General features: G+C 46.8%; 1 protein-coding gene across 1 annotated transcript in view; it reads right to left on the bottom strand.

Moving 5' to 3' along the window:
• Positions 1-12,557, bottom strand: part of ARHGAP20 (Rho GTPase activating protein 20) — a 101,549-nt gene that overhangs the window by 9,701 nt on the left and 79,291 nt on the right. Inside the window, exons 12-13 of the mRNA XM_038761667.1 lie at positions 5,560-5,669; positions 1,627-1,816 (exon numbers count right to left, since the gene is read on the bottom strand). Coding sequence (XP_038617595.1) covers positions 1,627-1,816; positions 5,560-5,669 — 300 coding nt within the window. The remainder of the gene's footprint in view (positions 1-1,626; positions 1,817-5,559; positions 5,670-12,557) is intronic.

Genomic DNA, 12,557 nt, shown 5'->3' with positions numbered 1-12,557 from the left:
TGGTAGAAACGTTGAGAAGCAGAGTGGCCTAAAGCATACAGCACCCAGAGGGACCTGGGTTCTAATCCAGATTCTCCACTTCTCTGCTGTATGAGCTCGGGCAAGTCAGTTAACTTCTCCAGGCCTCAATGACCTCATCTGTGAAATGGGGATTAAGACTGTGAGACCCATGTGAGGCATGGACTGTCTCCAACCTGGTCGGCTTGTATTTACCACGGCGCTTAGAACGGTGCCCGGCACATAAATGCTCAAAAAGCTTGTATAGTTTTTTGAAAACAAAAATAATTAGAAACACCGCCCCACCTCCCGCAAAAAAAACCAAACAACTCCCCCCACCCCACCCCGCCACATTCTCTGCCCACAAGAAGCTTACTTTCATCAATAAAATTAGACTATTACTCACTTTGCAAAGGGCTGGGGAGTGAGTGTATTTGTGCTACTATCTAACTTAGAACAGTGCTTTGCACATAATAAGTGTGTATTTGTGTTACTGTAACTTAGAACAGTGCTTTGCACTTGCACATAGTAAGCGCTTAACAAATGCCATCATTATCATTATTATTATTAACTCCCTTTAAAATTACTCCCCCTTTAGACTGTAAGTTCTTTGTGGGCAAGGAGCACCAACGCTGCACACTGTAAGCAGTCAACAGACACCATTTGATTGATTAAAGCACCCTGGAAGTTAAACCTCCTTAAAAGAGTCATGAGGGGAGGGGTTTGACTTCCAAATGTTGGAACTTCCTCACCAAAATCAGGATGCCCGGTTCCCTCAGGTCAAGACTATTGATTGATTGGATTGGGATCCTGCTAGGGAAGGGGCTGAGCTTTCCTGCGAGGGGTAGGGTGGGAGTGGGGCTCTCCCGGCTCTGAGGGGGCCGGGTGGGCCCGACTCCCGGGACGGAAGGGGGAAAGCGCAGAGTCCAAGGAGATGGCAGATCCCTTCAAGTCCCTACTGAGAGCTCACCTCCTCCAGGAGGCCTTCCCAGACTGAGCCCCTTCCTTCCTCTCCCCCCATCCCCCTCTCCATCCCCCCCATCTTACCTCCTTCCCTTCCCCACAGCACCTGTATATATGTATATATGTTTGTACATATTTATTACTCTATTTTACTTGTACATATCTATTCTATTTATTTTATTTTGTTAGTATGTTTGGTTTTGTTCTCTGTCCCCCCCTTTTAGACTGTGAGCCCACTGTTGGGTAGGGACTGTCTCTACATGTTGCCAACTTGTACTTCCCAAGCGCTTAGTACAGTGCTCTGCACCTAGTAAGCGCTCAATAAATACGATTGATGATGATGATGATCCGGGTGAATGGGGGCGGGATGTCAGGCCAGGCCCCAGAATTGCCCTCTGGGTCACCCAGAGCCTGATTTGCTCAGCACAGTGCCTGGCACATAGTAAGCGCTTAACAAATACCATTATTATTAGTACATCTGCGACCCCAAGCTGTCCCACTCATTCCTGCCTCCCCTCCTACCTACCAATCCCACCCCTCCAGGAAAATCCCAAAGAAGAAACTCCCGCCTTCTAAGAAACCTGGGCAACGGATGGAAAAGACAGCCAGGCCCGAGTCCCCGCGTGACAGTGGCATCTAAAGAGCGGGACGGTAAAACCGCGGTACCTTTTTAGTACATTCACTCTCTAGCTCAGGGCCGGAGGAGGCGGGAGGCCAGAGGACGCTGGGAGCGATGCACACCGCTAGATTGAATGCCGTCATCTGGTTAGAGGCCGACTGCAGCTTGATGCTGTGCAGCAGCCCAAACAGGTACCGCAGCAGCACGATGTTTGCCCGGGGGAGGTGGTCGATTAGCCTGAAGAAGGGGGAAAAAAAGAGGCAGCCTTAAAACAAGCCCTTTGGTTTAGAAGTTCGTGAATGAGGAAACCAGAACAGCGCGTGCTTCATTCATTCAATCGTATTGAGCGCTTACTGTGTGCAGAGCACTGTACTGAGCGCGTAGAGTTTCACACACTCTGCTCACAACCCAGTGAAAATGGAGGAGAAGGTAGAAACATCTGAGCCCCCTTTTTCCTCTCCTCCTCCCCTCTTTCCCCTCCTGACAGCACCTGTATATATAATAATAATGGCATTTATTAAGCGCTTACTATATGCAAAGCACTGGTCTAAGCACTGGGGAGGCTACAAGGTGATCAGGTTGTCCCACGTGGGGCTCACAGTCTTCATCCCCGTTTTACAGATGAGGGAACTGAGGCCCAGAGAATAATAATAATAAAGTTGGTATTTGTTAAGTGCTTACTATGTGCAAAGCACTGTTCAATGTGCTGGGGTAGATACAAGGTAATCAGGTTGTCCCACGAGGGGCTCCCAGTCTTCATCCCCATTTTCCAGATGAGGGAACTGAGGCCCAGAGAAGTGATGTGACTCGCCCAAAGTCACACAGCTGACAAGTGGCGGAGCCGGGATTTGAACCCATGACCTCTGGCTCCAAAGCCCGGGCTCATTCCACTGAGCCACACTGCTTCTTGTACAGATTTATTACATATTTACTATTCTATTTATTTTGTTGGTGATGTGCTTCTTCTTCTTGTACAGATTTATTGCTTCTAGACTGTGAGCCCGCTGTTGGGTAGGGACCGTCTCTATATGTTGCCAACTTGTACTTCCCAAGTGCTTAGTACAGTGCTCTGCACGCAGTAAGCGCTCAATAAATGCGATTGAATGAATGAATGAATGACTCTATTTTACTTGTACATATTTACTATTTATTTCATTAGTGATGTGCTTCTTCTGGCTTCACTTCTATTTATTCTGATGACTTGACACCTGTCCACATGTTTTGTTTTGTTGTCTGTCTCCCCCTCCTAGCCTGTGAGCCCGCTGTTGGGTAGGGACCGTCTCTAGATGTTGCCAACTTGGACTTCCCAAGCGCGTAGTACAGAGCTCTGCATACAGTAAGCGCTCAAAAAATACGACTGACTGAATGAATAAAAACACTGGCTACAATGTTTCCCTGAAATGACGACAGCATGTTTTCTTCTTCATGTAGAAATTTACGTGATCAGTTAAGAAAACCCCTGAAATATTCCGGGGGAGATGCATCTCACAAGGTGTTAGAGAGTGAGTTTAAAAGGAAGTAAAGCAGTGAGGGCCACACTCACTGCAGGAGCCTACAATGTTGCCCTGATATAATGACAGTGTGTTTTCTTCATTCATGTAGAAATTTATGTGATCAGTTAAGAAAACCCCTGAAACATCCCAGGGGAGAGGCGTCTCAGAAGGTGTTAGATAAAGAGTGAGTTTAAAAGGCAGTAAAGCAGTGAGGGCCACCCTCACTTCAGGAGCCTACAATGTTGCCCTGATATGATGACAGTGTGTTTTCTTCATTCATGTAGAAATTTACGTGATCAGTTAAAAAAAAAAACCCTGAAACATTCCAGGGGTGTTAGAGAGTGAGTTTAAAAGGAAGTAAAGCAGTGCGGGCCGCTTGCACTGCAGGAGCCTACAATGTTGCCCTGATATAATGACAGTGTGTTTTCTTCATTCATATAGAAATTTATGTGATCAGTTAAAAAAAACCCTGAAACATTCCGGGGGGGTTGCGTCTCAGAAGGTGTTAGATAAGGAGTGAGTCTAAAAGGCAGTAAAGCAGTGAGGGCCACTCTCACTGCAGGAGCCTACAATGTTGCCCTGATATAATGACAGTGTGTTTTCTTCATTCATGTAGAAATTTATGTGATCAGTGAAAAAAAAAACCCTGAAACATTCCAGGGAGCTGCATCTCAGAAGGTGTTAGGTACAGAGTGAGTTTAAAAGGCAGTAAAGCAGTGAGGGCCACTCTCATTGCAGAAGCCTACAATGTTTCCCTGAAATGATGACACTGTGTTTTCTTCATTCTTGTAGAAATTTACGTGATCAGTTAAGAAAACCCCTGAAACATTCCAGGGGAGATGTGTCTCAGAAGGTGTTAGGTAGGGAGTGAATTTAAAAGGCAGTAAAGCAGTGAGGGCCACTCTCACTGCAGGAGCCTACAGTGTTGCCCTGATATGATGACAGTGTGTTTTCTTCATTCTTGTAGAAATTTACGTGATCAGTTAAGAAAACCCCTGAAACATTCCAGGAGAGAGGCTCTCAGAAGGTGTTAGGTAGAGAGTGAGTTTAAAAGGCAGTAAAGCAGTGAGGGCCACCCTCACTGCAGGAGCCTACAATGTTGCCCTGATACAATGACAGTGTGTTTTCTTCATTTATGTAGAAATTTACGTGATCAGTTTAGAAAACCCCTGAAACATTCCAGGGGAGAGGCGTCTCAGAAGGTGTTAGGTAGAGAGTGAGTTTAAAAGGCAGTAAAGCAGTGAGGGCCACCCTCACTGCAGGAGCCTACAATGTTGCCCTGATTTAATGACAGTGTGTTTTCTTCATTCATGTAGAAATTTATGTGATCAGTTAAGAAAACCCCTGAAATATTCCAGGGGAGCTGCATCTCAGAAGGTGTTAGATAAAGAGTGAGTTTAAAAGAGCAGTAAAGCAGTGAGGGCCACTCACTGCAGGAGCCCCAAGAACCAAGTTAAAACTCCAGGGCTGAGGAACTGTCTTCCAGGGCGTATTTGGGCACAGCACAATTTCTCAAATCAGTGCAGTTCTTGCTTGACAAATGTTTCGCAGCCACAGCCTGAAACGGTCACAAGTCCTAAGTGACAACGTGGTCTGGTGGTTAGGGCGCGACTTAGGACCTGGGTTCTAGTCCTGGCTCCGCCACTGGCCTAATGGGTGACCTTGGACAAGTCACTTCACTTCTCTTTGCCTCAGTTACCTCGTGCTTTGCACATGGTAAGCGCTTAATAAATGCCGTCTTTGCCTCGGTTACCTCGTGCTTTGCACATGGTAAGCGCTTAATAAATGCCATCTTTGCCTCAGTTACCTCGTGCTTTGCACATGGCAAGCGCTTAATAAATGCCATCTTTGCCTCAGTTATCTTGTGCTTTGCACATGGTAAGCGCTTAATAAATGCCATCTTTGCCTCGGTTACCTCATGCTTTGCACATGGTAAGCGCTTAATAATTGCCATCTTTGCCTCAGTTACCTTGTGCTTTGCACATGGTAAGTGCTTAATAAATGCCATCTTTGCCTCAGTTACCTCGGGCTTTGCACATGGTAAGTGCTTAATAAATGCCATCTTTGCCTATTACCTCATGCTTTGTACATGGTAAGCGCTTAATACTCATTTACCTCGTGCTTTGCACATAGTAAGCGCTTAATAAATGCCGTCTTTGCCTCAGTTACCTCGTGCTTTGCACATAGTAAGCGCTTAATAAATGCCATCTTTGCCTCAATTACCTTGTGCTTTGCACATGGTAAGCGCTTAATAAATGCCATCTTTGCCTCAGTCACCTCATGCTTTGCACATAGTAAGCGCTTAATAAATGCCATCTTTGCCTCAGTCACCTCGTGCTTTGCACATAGTAAGCGCTTAATAAATGCAAGCTTTGCCTCAGTCACCTCGTGCTTTGCACATGGTAAGCACTTAATAAATGCCATCTTTGCCTCAGTTACCTCGTGCTTTGAACAAAGTAAGTGCTTAATACATGGTAGAACAGCTACCTCTGAACCCCGATGATCTTCTCTTCGTCGTTCCCTCGGTCCATCACACAGATCCACTTGTCAAAGAGATCAGACGAAAAGATGCTTCCGGGAATGTTTCGAAGAAAATCCTTTTTCAGAGAGAGAAATGGAAAACCAAAAATGCTCCTAAATATCAGTCATTCATTCATTCAATCGTATTTATCGAGCGCTTACTGGGGGCAGAGCACTGTACTAAGCGCTTGGGAAGTACAAGCTGGCAACATATAGAGCCGGTCCCTACCTAACAGCGGGCTCACAGTCTAGTAGGAGTCATCCTGAAAGCAATCTACCCCCACTTAATGACATGGAGATTGATAATTATTATAATAATGATAATGATGGTATTTGTTAAGCGCTTACTATGTGCAAAGCACTGTTCTAAGCGCTGGGGGGATACAAGGTGATCAGGTTGTCCCACGTGGGGCTCACAGTCAACCCCCGTTTTACAGGTGAGGGAACGGAGGCACAGAGAAGTGAAGTGACTTGTCCAAAGTCACCCAGCTGCCAATTGGCGGGGCCGGGATTTGAACCCATGACCTCTGACTCCAAAGCCCGGGCTCTTGCCACTGAGCCACGCTGCTTCTCTGATCAAATACTCTGCTCCCCACCAGAGGTGATCAATCAATCGTATTTATTGAGCGCTTACTGTGTGCAGAGCACTGGACTAAGCGCTTGGGAAGTCCAAGTTGGCAACATATAGAAACGGTCCCTACCCAACAGTGGGCTCACAGTCTAAAAGGGGGAGACAGAGAACAAAACCAAACATACTAACAAAATAAAATGAATAGAATAGATATGTACAGGTAAAATAGAGTAATAAATATGTACAAACATATATACATATATACAGGTGCTGTGGGGAAGGGAAGGAGGTAAGATGGGGGGATGGAGAGGGGGGCGAGGGGGAGAGGAAGGAAGGTGGTCTAACTTCAGTCACTCAATGGCATTTACTGAGCGCTTTCTGTGTACACAGTACATTCTTTGCGCTTAGGAGACACAATCCCATCCCTCCAGGAGCTTCCAAGGCAGAATGCTCTGGCGGTGAGCTGGGTTGTCTGAAATAAACCATGTAAGAATCACCATCCCCCCCATCTTACCTCCTTCCCTTCCCCACAGCACCTGTATATATGTATATATGGTTGTACATATTTATTACTCTATTTATTTATTTATTTTACTTGTACATATCTGTCCTATTTATTTTATTTTGTTAGTATGTTTGGTTTTGTTCTCTGTCTCCCCCTTTTAGACTGTGAGCCCACTGTTGGGTAGGGACTGTGTCTATATGTTGCCAATTTGTACTTCCCAATCTCTTAGTACAGTGCTCTGCATATAGTAAGTGCTCAATAAATACGATTGATGATGATGATGGTATTTATTGAAGGCTTTCTGACTGAAGAACGCTATACTAAGCTCTCGAACTGGCACTAAGAAAGGGAAATGTCGTTCCTCTTCCATTTCCAGATTTTCACTACCTACCAAACAGGGGTGAGGACTGTTAAAACTTTGGAAGGTAGATGATGATCAACACAGGTAACACTACTGGGCCTTCTAGACTGTGAGCCCACTGTTGGGTAGGGACTGTCTCTCTGTGTTGCCGACTTGTACTTCCCAAGCGCTTAGTACAGTGCTCTGCACTCAGTAAGCGCTCAATAAATACAATTGATTGATTACCGGGTTGTCTGTGACTCCGTTTCTCTGTAGGAGGAAAAGGTGCCGCATGTGAGCTACACTAACTGCTCTACAGCATCTCAGTGGCACTTTGAGGGGTCCCTGAAAATTTAAGTCAATGAAAACAGTTGAGGAGAAAAGTTTCCTTCCCCAAGATCATTTTTTAAAAAAATGGTATTTGTTAAGCGCTTACTAGGCGTCAAGCACTGTTCTAAGCACTAGGGTAGATAGAGAAGCAGCGTGGCTCAGTGGAAAGAGCACGGGCTTTGGAGTCACAGGTCATGGGTTCAAATCCCGGCTCCGCCACTCGTCAGCTGGGTGACTTTTGAGTCACTTCACTTCTCTGGGCCTCAGTTCCCTCATCTGGAAAATGGGAATGAAGACTGGGAGCCCCCCCGGGGGACAACCTGATCACTTTGTAACCTCCCCAGTGCTTTGCACATAGTAAGTGCTTAATAAATGCCGTCATTATTATTATTACGCGGTTGGACACAGTCCCTGTCCCACGCAGTGCTCACGGTCTAAGTAGGAGGGAGAACAGGTATTTAATCTCCATTTTCCAGATGAGGAAACTGAGGCCCAGAGAAGTTAAGCGACTTGCCCAAGGTCAAAAAGCCGGCAGAGGTGGCATTAGAACCCCGGCCCTGGCTCTTTCCACTGGGTCACGCTACTTCCCATGAACCTTTAATCCTTGTTGGATGGGAATCATCTAGGAGACATGGGGCACGCAGTCGCTCTCAATCTTTCTCCCCCCGCCCCGCCATCACCTTTCTACTTCCCAAAACCTTCCCCTCCGGGGCCTGAGGAGGCCAAGTCAGACTTAGAGCCCTGGGGATCCCAGCCTTAGTTTGTTTGGTCCGCGGCAAAGCACCAAAATATGTTGATTGTTGCTATATCAATCGATCAATCGTCCTTACAGAGATTTAACTGTGAGCAGAGCACTGTACAAAGCACTTGGGAGAGTACAATTCATCCATTCATTCAATCGTATTTATTGAGCGCTTACTATGTGCAGAGCACTGTACTAAGCGCTTGGGAAGTACAATTGGCAACATATAGAGACAGTCCCTACCCAACAGTGGGCTCACAGCCTAAAAGGGGGAGACAGAGAACAAAACCAAACATACTAACAAAATAAAATAAATAGAATAGATATGTACAAATAAAATAAATAAATAGAGTAATAAATATGTACAAACATATATACATATATACAGGCGCTGTGGAGAAGGGAAGGAGGTAAGATGGGCGGGATGGAGAGGGGGACGAGGGGGAGAGGAAGGAAGGGGCTCAGTCTGGGAAGGCCTCCTGGAGGAGGTGAGCTCTCAGCAGGGCCTTGAAGGGAGGAAGAGAGCTAGCTTGGTGGATGGGCAGAGGGAGGGCATTCCAGGCCCGGGGGATGACGTGGGCCGGGGGTCGATGGCGGGACAGGCGAGAATGAATGAATGAATTCATCCATTCATTCATTCAATCATATTTACTGAGCGCTTACTGTGTGCGGAGCACTGGACTAAGCGCTTGGGAAGTCCAAGTTGGCAACATCTAGGGACGGTCCCTGCCCAACAGCGGGCTCACAGTCTAGAAGGGGGAGACAGACAACAAAACAAAACATATTAACAAAATAAAATAAATAGAATAGTAAATAGCTCAATATAATAGAGTTCGTAGACATGTCCGCTGCCCACAACGAGCTCGCAGATTGGTGGGGGGGGAGGACATCAGTGTAAATGAATAAATTAAGGATATGTACGTCAACGATGTGGGGCTGAGGGAGGGGTGAACAAATCAGGGTGACGCAGAAAGGAGTGGGAAAAGAGAACAGGAGAGTTTAATCAGAAAAGGCCTCTTGGAGGAGATGTACCTTCAATAATAATAATAATGATGGCATTTATTAAGCGCTTACTGCGTGCAAAGCACCGTTCTAAGCGCTGGGAAGGTTACAGGATGATCAGGTTGTCCTATGCGGGGCTCACAGTCTTAATCCCCAGATGAGGTAACTGAGGCACAGAGAAGTGAAGTGACTTGCCCAAAGTCACACGGCTGACGGTGGAGCCGGGATTTGAACCCATGACCTCCGACTCCAAAGCCCGGGCTCTGCCCACTGGGCCACGCTGCTTCAGCTAAAGCTTTGAAGGTGGGGAGAGTCACTGTCTGTTGGATACGAAGAGGGAGGGCCGATTTCAACACTGTGGCGAAGGTTGAACCGACAGGATTTAGCGATGGATTTAATATTCATTCAATCGTATTTATCGAGTGCTTACTGTGTGCCGAGCACTGTACCAATATGTGGGTTGAATGAGAGACAGGGGTCAAGTATAACGCCAAGTTTACAGGCTGGCGAGCAGGAAGGATGGGGCTGCCTTCTGCAGTGATGGCGAAGTCAAGGGGAAGACGGGATTTGGGCGAGAAGATAAGGAGCTCTGTTTTGGACGCGTTCAGCTGGAGGGGGTGGGACATTCAAGGAGAAGTGTCTTGAAGGCCCCTTCCTTCCTCTCCCCCTCGTCCCCCTCTCCATCCCCCCATCTTACCTCCTTCCCTTCCCCACAGCACCTGTATATATGTATATATGTTTGTACATATTTATTACTCTATTTATTTTATTTGTACATATCTATTCTATTCATTTTATTTTGTTAGTATGTTTGGTTTTGTCCTCTGTCTCCCCCTTTTAGACTGTGAGCCCACTGTTGGGTAGGGACTGTCTCTATACGTTGGCAATTTGTACTTCCCAAGCGCTTGGTACAGTGCTCTGCACCTAGTAAGCGCTCAATAAATACGATTGATGATGATGATGAAGGCAGGAGGAAATATGAGACTGCAGAGAGGGAGCGACGTCAGGGTGGAGATGGAGATTTGGGAATCATCCGCAGAGGGTTGGTAGTTGGAGTGCATGAGTTTTTCGAAGGAGTGGGTGGAAATGGAGAATAGAAATAGGCCCAGAAATAGAAATAACCTTGAGGGACTCCCACAAAAGAGACCGAGAATGACCGGCTGGGGAGATGGGCGATGCAAGTTCCTGTATGTACCAGCCCGGATCACCGGTAAAAGACTTTCATTCACGTCAGGGGTTAACTGTCAGTCATCGACAGAAACCAGAGACAAGAGACAGGATGAGGATAACGGAAATCCAAAGACGAATCCAATCCTTCTTCCAGTAGCTTACAGAAGCAGCGTGGCTCAGTGGAAAGAGCCCGGGCTTTGGAGCCAAGAGGCGATGGGTTCAAATCCCAGCTCCGCCAATTGTCAGCTGGGTGACTTGGGGCCAGTCACAACTTCTCTGGGCCTCAGTGACCTCATCTGTAAAATGGGGATTAAGACTGTGAGCCCCACGTGGGGCAACCTGATCACCTGGTATCCTCCCCAGCGCTTAGAACAGTGCCATTATTATTATTATTATTATTATAGCATCCTTTTAGGCTCCAGCGCTTAGAACAGTGCCATTATCATTATTATTATTATTATTATAGCATCCTTTTAGGCTCCTTTCCCACACCTAGGAGGGCAGGATAAGTCTCATTTCCCTTTCCGATCCCCCTGCAAGCCGGGAAATAGCTAAGATTTGGGTTGTAGGAGAGAAGAAGGGGCCTGGATATCCCTAAGGCTGGTTAATCGGGAGTTCCCCTAAATCACGTCCTGTCCGTGTAGATCTCCCAAACCTCCCCAGGCCCTGACTAATTCTGGCTCCAACACCCACTTTAAGAAGTTAATTCGAGGGAGAAGCAATTTGTTATTCCAGAATCGGGGCCGCGACACAGGGCGCCGCATGAAGTATAGTGGAAAATGTACTTGTGATCTGTTTTGAAGAAAAACACGATTAAATCTTCAACCTACCCTGGCGAGAGAACGAGAGTAACATCTCGGTGAACCCCACCACAGCTGGAACAACATGTTAGGAAATACAATCGCTATCACAGCTGAAAGGACGCGAATCAAAGCTAGCATCTCCTAGCACGGCTCCTGAATCGTAATCGCCGGCTCGGAGCGTTTCCTTGAAGGAATCCTCCTTCCCACCGTCCGAGCGGGGCCGTCGGCCAGACTCTCGGGGTCATGAGCCATTACCCGAGGTTTGGGCATGAACTCTCCCTGAAAGGCCCGGCTGATCAAAGACACCGTCGCTCCTCGGGGGCTCCGCGACAAACTTGCAAATGCGGTCTGCCGAGCTATGTGTGCCTGTGTTTAAGCCAAGCCAGCGGAACTGAAAGCCAAAGGGAGTAACGAAGCCCCGTCGGAGCCAAACCAACTTTTTCAAAATGTGTCAGAAGGCTTAGAAAAAAGATCCCGAAATCAAAATCGCAAAATGGCCCCAAGTTTCGGCGTCCCGCACCCCTCCCTACTGAAGGAGGGGAAGGGGTCCCTGAAAATTGGCGTCATTTTGTGATTTTTATTGCCCTCCCCTTTCTCCAAAGCAGCAGCAGAAACTGGTCTAGCCGCTTAGTACAGTGCACAGTAAGCACTCAATAAATACGATTGAATGAATGAACTCTGCTATCTTGTACTCTCCCAGGTGCTTAATACAATGCTCTGCACGCAGTAAATGCTCAATAAGCTCTCCCCATCCTATTTTTCTTCTTCCAGTGTCACCTATTAACTTGGGTCCAGACCCCGTAAGCACTTAGGTATTATCTTCACCCTTCACAGCACTCTCCAACTAGGTTGTAAGCTCTCTGTGGGCAGGGATCAGGGCTATCAATTAATAATAATAATAATAATAATGATTTAGGTATTTGTTAACCACTTACTACGTGTCAAGCACCGTTCTAAGCGCTGGGGAGAATGCAAGGTGATCAGGTTGTCCCACGTGGGGCTCGCAATCTTAATCCCCACTTTACAGATGAGGTAACTGAGGCACAGAGAAGTTCAGCGACTTGCCCAAGGTCACACAGCTGACAAGCGGCGGAGCCGGGATTTGAACCCCTGACCTCGGACTCCCAAGCCCGGGCTCTTTCCACTGAGCCACGCTGCTTCTCAAGAATTAAGGATTCTTGAATAAGGATTAAAGATTAAGACTGTGAGCCGCACATGGGACAACCTGATTACCTTGTATCTACCCCAGCGCTTAGAACAGTGCTTGGCACATAGTAAGCGTTTAATCAAGATTATTATTATTATGTGGTGGAGCCGGGATTAGAACCCAGATCCTTCTGATTCCCAGGCTCGTGGTCTTTCCACTAGGACACGCTGCTTCCCAATTAACAGGTATCAGAAGATGAATGGATCGTGCCTGAAATATTTGGGAATGGTGCTGTGCTCATCGCTGGCAGTCTTGGTAACATTTCCTTGTAATTTGGGAAGCGCTCCATATTTTT

Source organism: Tachyglossus aculeatus, chromosome 20 (assembly GCF_015852505.1).
Source record: "Tachyglossus aculeatus isolate mTacAcu1 chromosome 20, mTacAcu1.pri, whole genome shotgun sequence".
Lineage (NCBI taxonomy): Eukaryota > Metazoa > Chordata > Mammalia > Monotremata > Tachyglossidae > Tachyglossus > Tachyglossus aculeatus.
The sequence above is the reverse complement of the archived record's forward strand: the minus strand, read 5'-3'. Positions and strand labels throughout refer to the sequence as shown.